Raw genomic sequence first — 20,389 nt, forward strand, 5'->3', positions numbered from 1 at the left:
CATACTGGGTATTTTACGGTGTCAGATACAGCAGATTGTGTAATTCTTGCTGTAGGAATTAAGGAATTTTGTTTCTTTTTATAAGCAGGATTATCAGTTATTTGTTTTAATGAGTTTGAATAAAATTGAAAGAACATGATCACTTTTTTGATAGAAAATTATGTTGTTTCTTGGCAAACTTGTAGCAAAGCTCCCTCTGAAGAAAATTTTAACTTCAAACTGAATTGTGCTTACAAAAGTTTGAGATCCCAATCCCCTCCACCCCTCTTCTCGACAAGTGGACACCCCAGAAGCACAGATAGAGGCTTCAGGCCTCAGTCCATCTGCTTGAGAAGGAAGGTGCTCTGGAGGGAGCACTCTTGTCGCAGACCAACAGACTAAGCAGCGGGTTATGTCTCGCAGGAAGAAAAATTGCCCATGGGCTCAAAAGAGCTAATACGTAATTGGCAGCCTTACTAGAAATGTTACTTTCTTCTCTCCTCAGGCCTGGTGTCTTGGCTGCTGAGTTTTGCACAGCACTTGAACAGAAGCACAGCTCAGGGGCTAAATGATATCCTCAGAGGGAGACAGGGTGAGCCGGTGACCTGGGACACCCTCCCTCCTCCTACTCTGTGCACATATCTCACCCAAATTCCCCATGTGACACCGGCCTTCTGGCACAAAGAACACTGCCTGATTTCGTCACCCGCTCCATCCTCATCCTCAGGGTGCTTGTGCGAGACTGCAGCACAGGTTGTAGGAGAAGGATCTCAGTATACCCATGGAGGATCCCCTGACTTCAGTCCGCACTGTTCTGATCCAGCCCTTCTCTCAGTGTGTAAATGGCATAGTCATAACTACTTGTTACTTGCTCACGAGCAGGCTTGTAAAAAGGCACGGGAAGGCAGCTCTCAAAGCTGAGAGGGGCAATACAGCAGCAGAAATAAACCTGCCAAAGTGCAGGGTGAGAAAACTGGTAATGAAGAAGGGCTGATGTTTCATGCAGAATTCAGAGGGGTGTACTTGTTAGGAACTAAGTCTGGTTTTATCTATGCAGTCAGCTGACCTATACCACCTCCAAAATTAAGTCATTCCACTGGGAAACCCTGCATTGTGCTAATGACATGTCTCTTTGAAATGTTGGGAGTATGTACAGTGCAGTACTCTGTGTTGTTGCCATCTGATACTATGGAGGAAGAACACGTCCGATCTCATTAGCTTGCTTCTTTCTGCAGGAGGCAATTGTCCTCCAGCATGTGGGTGGGTTGGATGGCACGGGGGGGTGATTCAAAAGGGAGTGAAATACGAGTTTCTGGCACTAACCCAGATTTTATGCTAGCAAAGTGCCTGGACTGAAGCCAACATTAGAATGTAACTATATCCACTTTTGTTGCTTTTCCTACAGAAATTTGGAAAACAAAACATACAGAGTAACGTATTTTTATTGGGGAAATAAATGGTGACCCAAAGACAGAAATCCCCTGGAAATGTGTAGAGAATTGGTATCCTAGGGTATGTCTTTGACGCCTTTTGGATGCAGATGAGAACAAGCTCTGCCCGTGCTCTGAGCTGACTGGTGGCTTTGTAGCTGTATTAGCATGGCATTGAGCCCACATTCTTATACCTTCCCTCTCAGCAAGGCTTTTCGTTTATGTTTAGTACCACTAATGATGGTGACCTAGCTCCCAGGCAGTGTGGAGCAGGGCAGAAGCAGCTTACATGTGCCTGCAAAAAATGTGTAGACAGAACCTGGCAGTGATTTCTAGCTGGGGATCAGTATCTGGCTCCGGCTCTCTGTATCTTCCCACCTTATAAGACCACAGTGGTTACAGAGTTATCATCATTTTTGGTAGAAAACAGACTACATTGACTGAATTGTATTCTGTACCTCAGGTTGATTGATCTGGTTTGGATGATATAAACATGAATCCTGAAATACACTCAGCTCAGTTTGACTAAAAATTGTTCCACCTTACCCTGATAGGAGGGCTCGGGATTTTGGGGGGGGGTTAGGCTGTGCTTTGTTTCCATTCCTATATTGTATCAGTGGGATGTATCAGGATAATGCCAGTGGCTCTTGGAGCATCAGTCCAGGCTTTTTTATGGCTATCGCACTGACATTACAGAGTTTATCTATGGCTGTCCCATAAAAAAGCCAGCAGAGATGCAGATCTTTAGCAGTTTACTGCATGTGGTATTTTAGCTGAAACAGAAATTGGCTTCCATTTTCACAGCAAGAGTTGGTAGTGGCTTGTAGACTCCTTTCCTCAGCAAGTGTTTTCGCATCTATGACTTGCACTTACTGTTGCTTTGTGAAGGCTGTAGACTGGAAAATAACAGCTGCCAATCCTGTTCTAGGTCCATTTCATATCCCACTACAGCTGAGGTACAGCATGAGATGGACTAACAGTACGACATTAAATACTTAACTAAAGGATTGCTCCCTTGGCTGGTCTTGCACACCATGAAGGCACTTCAACTTTGGTGCACGCTTAACAAGCTACAGTTCAGTTAATTTACAAATAGGCCAGTGGAAACATTTGGACACTCTACCATGCAATGTGCTTTCCTTTAAGTTTGTGGTGATTAAGTTTATACTTAGTGGCTTAAAAGACAGGTGTTGCTGCCACAGGAAAATGCTCACAGAGGTGGCTGCTGACCTTATAGCTCAAACGTTCCAAGTGGCCTTTTTCTGTCACAGTGCCACTGCTGGAGAGCTGGGTAGACTCAGATTTGAATATCGAATCCCAGAGCCCTGGGGGTCAGCTTTGTCATGGACTGGTCCTTTGTGTTATCTTTCTTTTCCCTTTGAGCTGTGACACAAGAGGACCTGGAGGGAGTCTGATCCACTCTGGGTCTCAGCTGATGTGCTGGGGATGCACCTCAGGAGCGCTGTTACTGCTTTCTGCCGTAGAACATCTGGCATCAAATTTATCCCTCCTGTAATTCCATTAATTTCAGGAGTCTTACCTAGAAGTAGACTTTTCCTATAGCAAATTATGACCTGACTCTGCTGGTTTAGAGAGAAAGCTTGGATCACTGCTATATGCCACTTTACCCTGGATGATGCCCAGGACTTATTTTGAGTGCTACAATGATCTCTCTGGCTACTGTTGGCAGTTTCCTGCCAACTAAATTAATATTTTCAATCCTACTGTCTGCAGGTTAATTTGGAGAAGCAGGTTGTATTAATCAGGCACCAGGAAGGAAATTGCATGCCTCAAGAGGTAGCTATACATGGAGCTGCTGAAAATGAAGTGGCTCTTGATTAACTGTTTACACACAAGTCCTTGGTCATCAAATTTTATTCTGTCTTTCCTTGTTCAGGGACAATACTGGTTCTTTGGTTCCCAGCTGTCTTTAAATTGCTCGATTTGTGTATTCAACATCTTTGCTTACAAAGACCCAACAGAGAAGGGAAGAGTTCTGCAATTTTATTTTGCTCTTTGCTGTCTGATCGTGTCATCAGACAGTGATGCTGTTGATAATAAACTGGAATATTAGCGTTTTCTTAGTCATGTTATTCTGCTTAGTGAACGTTGTGTTCAGTTCATATTCATTTCAGCGTACATTCTCCTGATGGCTGAAGGTGTCTCTATACCCTACTGCCCTTTTGTTTGCCTTTCACTGTACTGCTTCTGTGTAGCACACTGAAAAGTTAGTATTTTTTTTTTCTCCTCTCTCCTGATTGAGTTCTTCTTTCATGCAGAGAAAATACTGAATTGGAAAGATAATAGTTATGTCATTTCTCTTCACAGATTGTGATCCCCTTCTTCAGCCTATTGATCAAAGACATTTATTTTTTGAATGAAGGATGTGCTAATCGCCTTCCAAATGGACATGTCAACTTTGAAGTAAGATCTGAAAAATGTTTTTATCTATCCCATTCCGATAGCACTATCTGAGACCGTTTGCCTCCAATTTCAGCGCAGACCAGCAAAGACTGAATATGCCAAAATGGACCATCTCAAGTAACTGCGTGAAGGTTAAACCAATCCCAGAATGTTTTTTAAAAGAATTAATATGTATGTTTTACATAAACATTACAAGCAGATCATCCTAACTTGCTTGATGTCGGTTGGCTGCTAGAAATATAGTGTCAGTAGTATAAATGACTATGCTTATGGCTTGGAGGGGAAGACGACTTTTTCAGAAAACATGGAAAACTATTTTTCTTATATACACACATAAACAAGTCAGTATAAAATGCTTTATACTTTATCTGCCTTTTTAACCCTTTCTTATTAAAAATAAAGAGGTTTGGCAAAGTAAGACAAATTACTTGTGGTCATTAAAGAAAAATTAGAATGCAACCAGAATTACATATAGAGTACAGAATCACTGTGTCCATGAGGTAAATGTCATGCCGCTGATGTAAGGAGTTGAATGTCTTATCCCCTGCCTGTAGGTTTTACACAGAAGAATTTCTATTAAATGCAGTAGAAGTATTTATATTCCCCCACAGCCCTGGCACTATGTAGTATTAGTCACGTATCCTGAGTAACCCCAGTTCTCTGCTGGAGCGGATGGTTTTATGCCAGTACAACTCGTTGCTAGTGGCAGTGTGCAGGCACTCAGGTGTTCTGCATTGTGCTGTGCACTGTGATGGCTGTGTTCTTGCATTCCGGTGGAGGGGCAGGGATGAGGTGCTTCTGAAAGAACTGCCCAGTGTCAATGAGAAAATAGTTCTTGAGCTCTCAAATTCTTTGTAAATCATTTCTTCAGTGTCACTTGGGTTGCATTAAATTTCTCCTTCAGTTATTGGCATTGTGAGATAGTGAGTCATGCCTAAAACACTGAGCCTGGCATCGCCTTAAGTTGTATCAGAACTGTTAGAAGGCCTAAAGAGTTGTGAGGCGTTGGAGTCACTCCACTTTGTGTAATTTATATCTAATTCTGCTCCCTCCTGTTCCATCAATGTTTATGTCCTCTATTCCTAAATATACATGTGTAACCCATAACTTTGTTCATGGATACATTTTCATTTAAGTACAAACTGAGACGGCTTGTAAGAAGAAATGAAGCACACCTTGTCTCTCTCTTTCCCCTGTAAATGAACTGTGAAAAGGTACCCATCTAAAATATATGAGGGTTTTTTCTCCTAATGTCTTTGTGGTTGGCACGATGGATCCTGGATCCCAGTCTTCTGCTTGGATGTGTTTGTTTTAGTGAGATAATCTTACTGTATCTGAGTGGAATGGTTTTATGTTTACAGAAATTTCTGGAACTGGCTAAACAAGTAGGAGAATTTATAACATGGAAGCAAGTGGAATGTCCCTTTGAACAAGACCCTAACATCATCCACTACTTGCATACTGCTCCCATTTTTACTGAAGATGGTAAGACTCTGTACAATCTCTTATCACTGAAAGTATGTCTCTTCATCGCTACTAACACCCTGATCCATGCTTTGGTGACCTCTCTCACTGACCAGTCCTGGTTCTTTCCTAGTTTTCCTGTCACACAGCTTGTGGTTTTGCAAATATAACCTTCTAGCTCATGAAGCTGCTGCCTGATTGCTTTTCTCCTGTCCATAACTTCTCTATAAGGTACTGTCTAGGAAGTTGCCATTGTGGCCCTATTTTTGTAATCACAAAAAGAGGCCACACAACCATGTCGTGGACTGCTATGAATGTCAGCTGTCCCTTAGCCACTCATTCTGTGATTGATGGAGCCAGAACTAATCTCTTCCGCAAACCAACACTGTCATCCCTTCAGTGAGCACAGCCCAGGGTGATGGTAGTCTAGCTGACCTCCTCTACTACAGCAAAGAAATATGTTATCTGCAGAAAAGAATTTTTAAGAAAATCTTTTCTAGTAATTAATTTAAGCTGTAGCTATGAAAGCCCTGTTCTGAAATTATTTCTCTGATTGTCTTTTTATACTTATCTGTCCTCTTCAGTTTGGTAGCCAGCATGTCAGACTGTGTCATTTCATATTGGTTTGTGTCAGTTGCCTCTTGGTACATTGTCACGCACAGAATTGTCTATAGCTATATTCCCATAAGCTATACTGGTGTTGGGTTTATTTTTTCTTGATTCTATAGGCAGTTTTCTGTACTAATCCAAGTTAATCAGACCAGACAGTTTTTATTTCACGGACTACTTCGGAACACAAAATACTGCTTCAAAAATCCTGCCTAAATCCTAAGAAGAATGACTGCCAAAATAGAATAATTAATGTGATTGAAGTAATACATATTGAAAGGAGATAGGATGGAGGCATTTGTTCTGGTTTTAGGCTCTAAAGGGGCAGAAAGTGAAAGTCAAGGGTAGAAGTGCAGTTTTCAGGCTGCTGGACCAAAAAAGGATGACCTCAACCCACTAATTGTTTGCAGATTTTCTCTCTCATGCCCTCCCCTATATTCATACTGCTTTCATGAGATGCCCTTTGCAGAAGCCACAGCAGGCCTCCCCTGTTACCCAGGGGAAGTGCCGAGCAGAAAGACCTGCCCTGAGTAAAAGGTGGGAGAATATATTAGAGAGATGCAGCAGTGGTATGTGAAATGCAGCTGTACTATGCTTGTCACAGCATGGCAGAATAGCAGGCCAACACTTGAATATTAAAATGCAATTGAATTGTAGCACAGACTTGAATACTGAGATGATTCCAGCATTAAAGAATAAAGCATCGCTAAACAGTCAAATGAGGAAATGTGTGTGAACGCAAATCACAGCCTACTTTAAAAAAATTCTGTGAAGACAGTGAGATATTAATGCACTGCCAGCTTTTGCAGAGGAGACTCTACAGCCTAGACACATTTGGTGTCATAAAATGCATCCTACAGTGCACAGTTTTGCAGAAAAAAAAGACCAGTTTATTTTCTTCTACTGTGGTCCCTCTCTGGTTTCTGTAACTCATTCTTACCTCGAGGCTGTTTTGTATCCATTTAAGATACCATGTCCCCATAAGCTTTAAAAAGATTGAGGAAGATAAGGTTGTGTGAAGTGATGGGAATATCCTTAATTTTAAAAAGTTTATTTGTTTAACTGTCAGCTCTCATGGTCTCTCTTTTTTAATATTCATATAACACTTTGGTAGCAGTGCTGTGATGGAGTAAATAGGCCCAAAGCTCTATATGCAAAACCAGAGACCATTTAACTGCTGAATATTGTTATAAGAAGGTCATGCTAACATATTTTAACTCTAGGCTTCTTTACTGTTCCATCAAAATGAACCTAACAGCTTTTCAAAGGTAGACATGTGAGCTAAACATCAGTGTCCTACTGATTACCGGCTACCTGGCAGACCATGAAGTTTTAAAGTTTCTCTTGCTGTGTGTTACAATATAGGACATAAGAGAATGCAGAGGGATAGGGGGTTACTGTTGCTGCTGGAATAACACATATTTACCTTTTCCAGGGTTGTATCTGGCTTCCTATGAAAGTGAAAGTCCAGAAAACCAGACAGAAAAAGACAGGTGGAAATCCTTAAGGTAACCACTCATTTTATCAGCTCATTTCTAAAGCACCTCCAAAATGCTGCACTGATAGTTAAAACTTGTCAAGTGCTGACATGTAAAATGTGACCTCTGATGGAGGTCTTTTCCACTTAAAGCTAATCTACAGAGCTGAGGCTGCACTGATAAAAGCTTATCGTAATCTCAAATTATCCACCATTTAAAGAATACCCTCCATTTGTGCATTTATAGAGTGCTGTACCCATGCAAAAGAGGCCTGGTGTAGATGAAAAATGCCCTGGGTTAACTGGATCTTCCTACAGTTTATATCTCTTACAAGAGATGTATAATGGTTTGGTATAAGTGAGAATCTGAAGAGAGTGATTTTAAAAAAAAAAAAAACAACCAAACAACCCACCTTTATATTTGCTTTTTTTTCATTATTCTTATGTTTTAAATTTACAGATCCACTATTTTAGGAAAGACTTGAAGATTAAGAGATTATTGCAGTAGGTCAAGGAAAAGAAATCCGCAAACGTTTTGCACTACTGATTCCAAAGATGCCTGTTTGGGATTTAGACAATTTTTTTGTTTGAGTTTTTTGTTGGGTTTTTTGACTGCCTAACATGATGGATGAACTGGATTCATCCACTGAAATCAACAGAACTGTGTGCACAATGACGCTTTTCTAACTAAGACAGAGAGAGGAAGGACAAACAGACTATTTGTGGCTGTGCCCAAACTGCGTCAGGATCACTGTAACTTTTGCCTCTGAAGGAAAACGTAAGAAAATCAGGAGCATGGAGAACCATGGTACTGCAAAGGAGAATGGAAAAGTATAAAAAAAGGAAAGCAAAAAATACACATGAATATTTCAGAAGCAGGTGCTTCAGACAGCAGCTCTTTAAACCCTCTGAGGATTGTAAAATTAAATCAAACACGGACACAGCAGCAATCTGGTTAATTGCTGAATGAAGAAAGAAGAACTTAATCTTACATTAGCAGTCCCCCAGCCTTGTTGAACAAAGCACTGACTGCTACAGGTATAAGCTTCCAGCAGATGAAAACTGACATTGCTCGCTCATATGTATACACGGATGTCACATATAGACCACATCAGCATGGGACAGTCGTACAAACCCCATGAATTTTTACAGAGAACAATCTGAAGTATGGCTATTGCTTAGTTATTCTTCCCACCACTGTTGTTGCTTTTCTTACTGTGAATCTTGGCAGATCTGAGGAGGGCACAGAGTGTAGCCGGTATTGCTTAAAGACCCCCCCCACCACATCTACAGTTGAACTGAAGAAGCAAATGACTCTGGACTCAACTTACCTCTGTTTAATGTACGTAGTGTTTTCCCTAGTTTCGTTGATGCTGAGTTGCATCTTTTAGAAGGTTTTATCACACTTAAAGAAAAAAGATACTGCATTACCATTTGAAAAAAATCTATCAGGTTCCAATTAATACAGTACTGTTTATTTTGCAACATGATACTAAGAGGATGGGGGCGGTAATTGCTCTGAATTTGGGAACTACATGGTATGCTTTAAGACGACAAAGGGTTTCAGACTAGAATGAATGCACTAAAGAATTTGTCATTCATGAGCAGATAACCATTTTTCTCTCTTTTTATTTTTAGGATCTAAACCATGTTCACCATTTCCTTACAAATAATATGAAGTAGGGACTATGTCTTGTGTTTAAAGTTGTACAATAATCAAGGTGCTACTGTAACACATATATTAAATGATAATGAACTATACGGATATTAGATTCAAAACTAAGCCCTAACAGTAGACTAGTTGTATGTGGAAGGAATGTTCCCACTTGCCCCAGAAAAGACCTCAAAAAGCTTAAATTAAACCTAAATGCCACATGATATTGAACTTTGCTTTTTATTGCTGACTTGATGCTGGCCTTTTCAGATGTTCCACTCTTTCTGTGTCTGCAACAAAAGGATGTAACCCTTTCTTTGAGATCAGCAATAGTTTTGTTTCACTACCGAGTGATTCGAAGTGGCTGTGGTGTTTTGAAAAGTTAGTCTAATCACAAAACCTGGCTGTGTTGGCCTATGCATTTAGCCCGAAAACTGGAAATGTTCCTGACCTCTGCCAGCCCTCAGAAGTTCTCGAGGCCTGAGTGAGTTGTTGAAATGTGAGGCATTGGTGATCTAGTGTTTGAAGGCAGCTCTGACAATTGAGCTGACTGGGAGTCCAGCAGCCTGAGACATGCTCTATGTGATATACTAAAGGTCTGTAGTGTCTGCAGTGCAGTTCTTATGTTGGGTTATGATCTGTGAAAACCTGTGCATTCTGGATCATGGCCACCTGAATCCACTGCTCTTGCAATTGCTGAGATGAGCAGGACAGCTTCTTCTAGATTTGCATATGTAGGGGCTCGAGGCAGAACTTCAGTTCTCCTTTTCATATAGGTCTATCAGTGCATGAATTCAAGCAGAGAGAACATGAACATGTCTTGTGTTTACTCAAGCTTTGTATGGAAGAACTAAGTGTAAGGATCGTACAACATCATTCCAGCCAGAGAATGATCACTATTCTGGTGATACTGTTAATATGCTGTTTGTTAATTTTTGTACCTGAGCTGAGAGCTATACAGAGAAACACACACACAAAGGCATTCCTTCAAGCAGAACTATTTCCAAAATGATGCTATTAAAAACCTGTTAAATTCCAACCAAATTCAGAGCAATAACCATAAACATATCTACAACAATGCTAATGCTTAAGTGTGTTTGCTAAATGGTCATTTTTTTCTTAATATCTGCATCTTTTTAACAGGCACAGTGCGACTTCATAGTAGAAATGGTTTTTTATTTATCTGAAACCCAATGTAGGTGGATGGGCCCTTTCTTAAAACCTGCTTTTTAAAATGCAAATCTTCACTCCTTTTCTAATGAGCCAACAGAGGCTGGTACAGCTGAGATTTTAACACCCTGAAGATGAATCAAAATGTGATTTCTCATGATAATACTTTATGTTCTTGGGCACCTTCCATGAATTCAGGCAATTTTGTAAGTATGAGTTAAATTAGATCTCATAAAGTTTATTACTGTTGCAAACTAAACCACTTTCATAGTCCAAAACTTTCAAACCTCGGTGCTTAAAATGGAAGCATAAAGGTCAGATGTAGGTAGGTATTAAGGGCTTAGTGGGACTTTCAGAAGCACCAAATTATCTTTAAGCCTTTATGTAGTCACACATTTAAAAGGTCTTTTTTCAGAGGTGCTAAACATCCTCATCTCTTGATGAACACTGAGGCAATTATTGCTTTATAGAGGTGCATGGCATGTTGATCTGTAGTATCTGATCTCCAGAGACACTGGCTGCTCTTTGCAAAGCGGCTTGGAGATGAGAGTACACAGCAACTTAAAATGAGAAGACAGCACTTTTAAAAAACAGACTTTACTAATCATAGCTTGTCTTCAGATAATTTCGTGGCTAAAATCCTATAGATTTAAACAGAAACAGTGTAAAGCCTTAAGTTACAGCTGTCAGTTGCATTTGTAATTCATATTTGGCCTAACTAGGGTGTAGAACTCCAGACAGGAGTGGTTAGTACCTTGCTTTACCAACAGGTTTTACAAAGCACAAGTACAACTGAAAACAAAGGATGACAATTTGGGGAATAGATTTCTTCCAAAAATGTATTAACATTACATGAAAATGAGAAAAAGAACCTCCAATAATTAATGTTTTCTTGCTATAAACGTGTAAAGAACTCCTACCATGCTGAAAAGAAAGCAATATCACTTAATACCAAGCACTAAGCCACTGTAAGGCACGTAGTCATTAGACTAACATCTGGACAAGTTACTAGTAGTAATGTCATGGCTTTCTAATTCCACTTTTTTCAGTGGATTCACCTCTCTGACAACTGCTTTGAACTAATGCTACACAGAGAACAGAGCAAAACTAGAGCTATAGGTCTATAGTGTTAGTATCAAAACCCTAAGCTAGTAAGATGTGAATATATGACACAGAGTCTTTCAGAAGCATTAACTTAGCTTCTGTATATACAGCAATATGTTAAAAGACCCAAATATATGAAATCACTTCTGCACCTCCTCTAGTGTAATCAGAGTGGTAGCAAAAGTCCTATTTTTTCATTTCTTGCGTGTGCCATGCTGCAACGTGGGGCTAGATAAAAAGCCTAGTGAAAAACAATGAGGGAATTGCGTGCCTTCGGCTTGTGTTGAAGTCAGTAGGTGAACTTGCTCAATGCCTTTCAAAAGACACTTAATCATACAATCTTGCCCTCAATTTCACATCAGTGTCAATCGCATTACCTAATTAAAGGTGGATGAATGTAGGTCTGCTGGGCATGACTGAATTTTGCAGGCAAAAACTCTTGAAATGAGTCTAGCACACAAGAACCCTGTGCACCAGAGTATACTGAGTTTAGCATACCGTTATTCCTCTGTTAGGCAGTTAACACAATCCTGTCATACAGCTGGCTGGAAGCTCCCCATGCGGATAGAGGACATACAGATCTGGAAGCAAACTGTGATCCCAGCCACTGCCGAAATGGCACTTCAACAAAGTGTGGACATAGCTGCTAAAACACTTCAAATAAGAAACAATTTAAGCATAGAGATATTTTTCTCAGCTTGAAAATATTTTATGATGTGGTCAGTGGTGATAATTACTCAAAATCAAGCCAGTCCCTTACTGATACCTTGGTTACTTTGTCATGTTTTGTTGCAATAGTTTACGCACCTTTTATTAAAGCACATGAGCACTGGTTTGCACATGACCGTAAATCCAGTTTAGAACAGAGCTCAGATTACTGAATATGTAATTGGAGTTATCAATAAAAAGACATGTTAGTAGAAAAGATATTGTTATGCATATCAGTATAAAAATGTTACACAGTTAACAGTGTCTGGCCTAACAATGACTGTGTTCCATAGAATGAGACTGATCCCAAGCACAGCGACGTGCCAGAGGAAAAACTGCAGTTGATTTGGATGGGCTTTGGAGCAGTCCTACAGTTATTAACTATAGTAACAGTTTTAAGTTATTCATAGGGATTAAATTGCATTGACAACTGGTATAGTCCCTGGCCTTTATTTTGAGCCAGGTGCAACTCTCATATGGGCAGGTTACACACAATAGGGTGAAAATCCAGCCTTAGCAAAAGTTTTCTTTGACATTGTTGAAGTTTCAGCAGCAAATTCAAGGACTAAATCTGATCCATTGTATTAATTCACGTCTGAGAGCAAAATTTGACTTTCTGGCTTTAAGCACCTTTTTTTCTTTTTAGACTGGTAGAAATTAGCCTTACTGTCTCAGGTGTCTCTTTCACTGGAAATTAAAACCCCTTTGATTGTGAACTGATTATTTCCATTGTTGTAATTGCAGAATGGGATTAAGGAGTGACAAGGAAACAGGGAAAAGCCCCTTTGTCACTGCTCAGAGGCTCAACTGTGGGCCAAAGACTCTCTTTTCTTTTGTCCTTTTTAACATTATCTGTTGAGTGAAATTACCTCAGTAGCTGGTGCAGGGCATTATTGAACTGTGGCTGGGGAACAGCGCACACATATCTGGTGTCCGTATGGCAGCACATACACTAACAGGGGGATGCAGAGGTGATTAGATGATCCTGTACAAAGCTGACATGCAAATTCATATCTAAGCCTGTACTCTTAGGTTTCTGATGCTGGGACACATCTCTTTTAAAGGTAGGAAGCTCTTGGAAGTTCACCTCGGGCAAAACCTACTTCCTTATCCATCCAACAGAATGAGTACAAGGAAATTCTTTGAACTAAAAGAAGTTCCTCTAGAGGACTTGAAACAGTGAAGAATTTGTTACTTAGTTGACAGAGATTTTAAGATCTAAGCAACATGGAAAAATAAGACCTTAAAAAAATTATGAGAAATACCTCGATGGTTGTTAACTTTCATATTTCACAGCATGGCAGCAGAGTGGAACAAGATACCTGTGCATATTTTCCTATTAATATCAATAGCAGCTGGGCAGGCTAAGGCGGGAGAGAATACAGTGAAATACTGATGCAGAAAGCTGTACCACTACTTTTGTTTTAATGTTGGGTATGTTGGAAAGAAAGCACACTGCCTTAGAGTGTGTCCCTTTCCCTGCAACCACTGTTAGCTGCTCTGTGGAGCAGCTGAGCTCTGAGCTGAGCAGAGGAGGCAGCAAACCAGTTACCTTTTATTTGATGGAACAGATCTGGAGGCTAATCTGTTTTATATTAATTTATTTTACAATTCTTTTTGCATATTTTCAGATATGCAAAAAATACTAAATACATTAAGCTAATGCTCATACAAGGCATCACATCCTGCATTTTTACATTATGTAAGATGTAGATAAGAAGCTAATAGCTTGTATGGGTGGTATTTCATACACTCTGCACGGGTGCAAGACGCTGAAACTTAGGCTATAACCTCAGCTACAGAAAAAAAGCTAAGTATGAGTAACTCCTGTATAGATCCCCTGCCTTGCACTGTGGCCAGGTGCAGACTGTAATGCTGTAAATGCAGAGTGGCTTAGACTGCTCACTCTTCCCTTGATGCCTTTCCCTCCACAGAAGCGGTATTTTGCTCCATAAACAGCTCTTGCAAAATGCCATAGGAACATTTTTCTAGTTCTCTGCCATACAAGGGCTCTACAATCATACTCCAGAGCTGTCAGAATAGAATAGGAGTCCTTCCCCCTTCATCCCTGTGGCCCTAAAACTGCCAACCCAGACTAGGACTGCAGTACAGCAATGTTCCCAGGCGTTCTTGAATGCAGAAGACTTAGAGTTCAGAGCTCATGAGTCCTATAAGTTAAATATCTGTACAGGAGCTTCCTCCTAAAATGTGCAAAGCCCATTTAATAGACTTCTAACCAGAAAATTCCACAGTCCATCTACCTTTCAGAGAAATGTGATTCCTCAGTGAACTGTTACTGGTCAGTATTACATCACTGCTTTCATTATTTAATTATGTTTCTAAAATTCCAGTGTTTTTGAAACAACTAAACATGTGATGGTTTCTTGATATTTGGCCCATGGGTAAACAGAGTTGAGAAAATGGGGGCTGTAGCCTGGACAGTTGACATCATATGTATTTCCATAACAGCCCAAGTTGGTTTATCACTTACAGTCTGTCCTCACCTTGAACTAGAAGGAATTGTTCCAATAGAATCTTCCCAATTATTAAAACTTAGTGAAAGATGCACACACAGAGCTATTAAATTCAAGTGTGTCAAGATATGATTCTTACAAATGTACAAGTACTTAGGAGTCTGTCTGTAAAAAGACCATTGCTAGTATGCAACACAGATGGAAAATAAATTATCCTCTGGGTTTCAGAACTCTTAGCAAGTGTTCATCAGCTTATAAAGGTGAGAAATCTGATTTTAATATTTTTTCACTTTTAGTGACAGTGACAGTACCAGCTGTCTTAAACCTAAATTCCAAGAACATACTATTCTAAAACGTTTAGTCACAGACCTAAAAGCACAGAGTAAGAATGGGTAAGCAGAACTGTCGTTATTTTCAGACTGGGAAATTCAAAGGTTGAATGACACATCTAGGGTTGCCTGGGAAGCACGTCCTTTCAAAAAATTACCCCATAAAAATATCCAAATTTTAGTTTCACATTTCTTCTGGTGTAACTCCTTTGTACAGCTGTGCTTAGAAAAATCAGAACTAAATTATCATTTTGGTTTTAAAAAGAATCAAGCTAGGAAATAAATATGGATTAAAACTAGGTATATACTGATCACGTGAGCGATAGTAATGAAGAGCTGTGCTTTTCCTGTATCTTTTTCTTTAAATTAACCAATTTCGTGTTATAATTAGCATTTTCAGGTCAAATTGAAATTCTTCTGCCATCCATAATACTCAAACCATGTAGCTTTGTTAGAAGTCCTCAGAACAAATATCGACACTTTATTAATTGCACAGGCAGGAAACAGTAAAGTTACTTGAAAGTGGCTGTTATGATTTTGTGACTGTACATAGATCTTGCAAAATGTTAATGGTAATATGCATACTGTACCCCACATAAACACTGCAAGAATAGCATGGTCATTGTTACGCTTTATAGCTGTTGTGGAAAATGTCTTAACCTGCATTCATGATTATAGTGCCCATCCTATTCCCATGCCTTTTTATACAGTTGTGGTAAGATTGTTATGAAATCCTTTTGTCAGTCATGTTCGAGCTAACTTACCTATGTATAGAATTTATATATTAAACCCCCCTAATTTATACTGTGTTTTAACAGTTTGCCTGAACTGTCTATGGTTTCTAAATTTTGTAATGTGAGTGTCAAATAAGAATAATAATAAAAAAAAAGGCTCAGCTGTGTGGATTTTGTTCTTCAGTTTTATTTCTTGTAGAGATTTCAGCAGTTACAAATCTACAGACTAGGCTGTGAAGAAAGTCGGGTTGCTTTGAAACTCCAAAAATACAAAGATGTCCCTGTCTGCACAGCAATTCATGAATATGCATGTGGGCACAAAAGTACCTGTGGTTTCTGCTCTCCCTCGTTTCCACTTTACTGCCTCTCTTCATCCTCGCACATTCAGAACATTGCACTGCATGTACACTGCAAGGAAAAGAGGCAAATTCTCTTAGTTCCCATAATAAAGTATTTTCCCAAACAGGAATCATAGACTCAAAACTTCTTCATAATGAGAGGAAAAAGCTGAGACTGGGCCTGAGTATTTTTAGTCTGTTCCTATAAAATTCTGTGGTACAACTGATGTTTAAATGTGTTCTTTTATTATTTGTATTGCAGTAAACTGAGAGCTTCTACTGAGGTGAGGGACCCATTTCAGTAATAATGTACAGTAAGAGACATCCTTGCTTCAAGTAGCTTAAAATTCTTTTAAATAAAGAAGAAAGAGGCTCACAGGTGAAACTCAGGTGTAGGCGTAAGTGGTGGAGTTTCCTTGATGTAACCTTAGGCACCTGCACCACACTGTTTCTGCAGGTGTGTTACTTCTATTCAGCACAGCCTGGGTCTGCCTGCTGTTACCAAGTGAGGACTTCTGCTCTATGTAAGTAGTGGCACAGACTCCAAAGCTTGCAGAAGTGTGATGTGCAGCACAGCGTTCTTACTCTCTCAGCGCAGTGTTCTTATGGTGTCGGAGCTCTTGCCAAAAGGGACTGTTGAGTCATCTGGCTGAATTTCCTGTAAACTGTAGCTTATTCAGGCTTCCCAGTGTCAAGCCCCCAAGTCTTTATTAGGCTAAAACATTTCAATCCTCAGAAGGCTCAATCCTCAGTTGTGCCACAGAGAGTGACAAAAGTCCAAGTTTCAGCCGTCCCTGTGAGCCTTGCAATAAAAGGGAATGGATCAGGTCAGCTCAGCCCAAGGTGATCCCAGCTGGACAATCATGCTGTATATTACCGAAGTAAAACCCAGTCTAAACACTGGAGAGAAAACATCCTGCCTGAGTGGCAATCTGCCAGCCGTTTATAGCATGGTGTTTCGATTGCGCTTAATATCTTAATACAATGTACGAACATGCTGAAGGCAGTGTAGGCAATTCCAGTCTGCCACTGGTCACAGCTCAGAGAGAACCATCATATTATTTGGCCACAACTTTTCACCAATGCGCGTGTGAATGAGCACAAGTGCCCATGCCCACGCAAACTTTCTGGGTCACTGCTCTTCTAAGAAAAATTCTAATAACTCATTAACAAGAAAAATGTGTCAGCCATAACCGTATCTTGTTCTGTTTGACCTGGCTGAATATTTGCATTTTTCTGTTCTAATGCATCATCTGGAAAAAAAAAAATATTTTAAAATTATCCTTTTCAGAAATAAACTCTTATAGAGTGGAAATACTACTGTCAGTGGGTTCTCGCTTTGCCTTTCTGTTGATCCACCCATCCAAGCTCCTATTATCTCTTTGAATTTACATATGCCACAACAATCTAGGACACTGGCTCCCTTGATCAGTAGTTATAGTGATTTGTGAAATGAATAATATATTTTCCCTGATGTATCTTAGAAGTGCTCCTGGTGGTTTTTCCATCCCTATTCAGTTCAGTCCCTTATAAACAGTATTGTCATTACTCTGTCCCTGAGTTCCTAAGCAAAGCTACAGCTGGTACCACCCAATAGGGAATCTATGAAATTCTCTCCATCAGTATAAAAACCAAACCATGAAACTGCAGAAATCCATAAACAACTAAAGGCAAAGCACAACTACTATTCAACCACCCTCTGATGCTAACCAGAGGGAGGAAAAACAAAACCAATACATCTTTCGTTAAGAGAAAGCAAGCACAGCCCTGGAAGTACTGAAAGCCAGGAATTTCTGGCTCTGCCGCTGAATCTTTCTGAGGCTTTGGGCAAGGCAGACAACCCCTCCTTTAAATTGTGTATCCGAACAATGAGAAAACTAAATGAGATTTACGTCTCCTGAATAGCTGCTGTGATGATGGATCACCTACTGTTATAAAGCATTTGAAAGAGGGACCATACAAAATTGCATTTTGAAGCAAATGTTTTGAATGTAGCTTTTCATACATGCACAAATGTGTCCCACCAGGATAATTGCACTGAATCATAACGTATTCTGCTGTACAAAGCAATCTAAAACATGGTTGCATTGCGTGTAACTCTCTCCTCAAGTTGTGCACACATTTGGTGTTGTAAAGTCTAATTAAACAAGGAAATATCTCATATAAACAACAGTAAATACCATAAGGGTTGACAGCAGAAGTAGCTATAACTACACTCAAATGACTTTCCTTTGCAGATTTGTAAAGACTAAATTTCTTTAATTTGATTCTTCACCATTAGATTATTCCTATCTTAAAAATGGCCATTTCTAGAGGGGCTGTTGCTTTGTTTGCACTACAAAACCTGGTCATGGCCAATGAATTTCTCCTGACTTTATCCTTCTCTGAGATACCACGTAAATTCCAGCTGACATCTCTCTACTGCTGGGTCTCCACTGCCATCTCCTGAACAGGAAGGAAAATTAACTGCTTTCAATACTGCTTTTCTTTTGAATGTCTGTAGAGGTATTTTCGAAAGCACTTTGTTCAGCATGAAGAGCAATAGCTGAAACTGCTTTGCAACCTGTCTATAGGGGCTACTTTCGATAAAATCTGTTGTAAAGCTTTTGCTTCAGAGTGAAATTTCTTTAGTTTATGTACATTTGATGTGAAGGTGGTACCACTTTTATATACCCTTTTTCTTCTTCAGAAAGGTTCAAAACAAAAAGCTAATTATTCTTAACTTCTGAGAGATTTATTCCTCTTTCAAGTCAGCTGAAAACCTCTGACTGAAACGGAGAAAATTTTACTAGCTCCCATTCATTGCATTTTCATAATGAACAATAGTTATTTCCACCCCTTCTATTCCAGGCTGAAGAACCTTCTTCCCGACAGGAGAGAATCAAAATACCCTAGAACCAAAATTTTCCTGTGTCAAGGTAGACAGTTCTGATAGTCTCTTCAGCATTAGCTTATTTTTTCCCATTAAATGGGACTTCCCCAAACTGTCCCTGAGTTGCTATACCCTGTTGGAGGGCCTGTCATCTATTTATATAGGAAGACAAAAATAGCAAAGGTAAGACTTAGTAAAACCCTAGAAGAGGCAGTGAGGCCAGGAAGGCAGATAACGTGATCCTGTCACATCGCATCTTCTCTGCCCTACCAGGGATACTAGCCACTGGTTTGTCATCAGCCTTTCAGCAAGAAACTTTCCATAAAATCCAGATACCCTTCCTAGACATTCCTCTTGGAATAAGAAATCAGTGAGAAACTGTAATTATCTGATACAGTTGGCTAGTGTCAGGTCAATGGATATTTTCTGCATGTTCATGTGTGCATGCTCACTCTCTGTGTATATATAATGTTATTCCTCTATGTTTTTTCTGCTGCTTGCCATCTGAGAGAATTCCTCAGGCAGGGGATGTATCAGTGGATGTTGGGAAAACTCTTAACACTTTGCAGATGTTATTGCTAGTTTTATAAATAATAACCAATCATTTACATGCTGAATGAGAAATAGTAAACCACTGGCACCAAAGCCATATTTGGTATTGACAGATTTGGTATACGACAAGGATTATGAGTTAAAAGGGTTTTTTTAAAAACCACGTTGCAACAAACAGCCGTCAATGCTTTGTATCTTAGTTTCTCTTCCTAAAAAAAAATATAACAAGAAGAGAAACAGGAGTTTCACTCTAGTGCAAACCATGTTTAGATGCTTATCTTAAGCTCACTGGCAAATAAATTCTAATGAAAACTTTAAAACCATGAAACCAAACGTATGTCTTCATTTTAGTACCATTTGCTAATACTTTGAGGAACTGACATTAAAAAGACACCAGCACTTGCTCAATAAAAAGTACACTAGACCTTAGATACTCTGCTTTTTGCTTCAGTTCCAAAATCTTGCTGTATTAGAGGCAGAACTTGGCTAAAATTATTCTGGGAGTCACTGAGTTTGGGAAATTTTCAATTTATCCACTAGCCTTCAGAGATTTGCAATTTTCCCCAGATAAAACATTGTGAGTTAGTAAATTTGAAGCTTGTGTTTCAGTTCCACTTTTGCGTTGTTTTGGGTTTGCTTTTCTTCACTTTAAAGCAATGTCTTTGGGTACACTAAATTCTCTGTCTGAACAACTGCTAGAGGAGCTGCTAATAGTATTTTTCCACTGTGCAAGTACTGCATTAATTCAGACCTGTGACACCAGGGTTTTGCTTTTCTCGGAGCAAGCATTTCTCTCTGCCGGACGCACGTGACTAAGCTGGACTCACCATAGTACATTTCTAGGGGTATGAATCAGGGGTTGCACCAGCAGTGTAACGCAGGGTCGGCCAGGCCCAGCACCCTGCCTTCCTCAGGGACCACCACTGCCGCCTCTCCCCGGTCCATCCCAAGATCCATTCCCGCGCGCTCAGCAAAGCACGTACCCTCGTTCCAGCGGTCAGAGCAGTTACTCACGGAGGAAGGGGCAGTTGTGAGCTGCTGACCTGGGCGGATAATCACTTTTATTAGGAT

At 39.9% G+C, this 20,389-nt stretch overlaps 1 protein-coding gene across 2 annotated transcripts in view; it reads left to right on the forward strand.

The window, feature by feature from the left end:
- Nucleotides 1-15,727, forward strand: part of RASGEF1C (RasGEF domain family member 1C) — a 135,741-nt gene extending 120,014 nt beyond the window's left edge. For both annotated transcript variants that reach the window (XM_029998166.2, XM_029998167.1), the window contains 4 exons: nucleotides 3,738-3,833; nucleotides 5,195-5,318; nucleotides 7,342-7,414; nucleotides 7,844-15,727. In XM_029998166.2, coding sequence (XP_029854026.1) covers nucleotides 3,738-3,833; nucleotides 5,195-5,318; nucleotides 7,342-7,414; nucleotides 7,844-7,868 — 318 coding nt within the window. In that variant the 3' untranslated portion in view covers nucleotides 7,869-15,727. The remainder of the gene's footprint in view (nucleotides 1-3,737; nucleotides 3,834-5,194; nucleotides 5,319-7,341; nucleotides 7,415-7,843) is intronic.
- Nucleotides 15,728-20,389: the final 4,662 nt, after the last annotated feature.

The sequence above is a fragment of the Aquila chrysaetos genome, chromosome 22, assembly GCF_900496995.4.
Source record: "Aquila chrysaetos chrysaetos chromosome 22, bAquChr1.4, whole genome shotgun sequence".
Classification (NCBI taxonomy): domain Eukaryota; kingdom Metazoa; phylum Chordata; class Aves; order Accipitriformes; family Accipitridae; genus Aquila; species Aquila chrysaetos.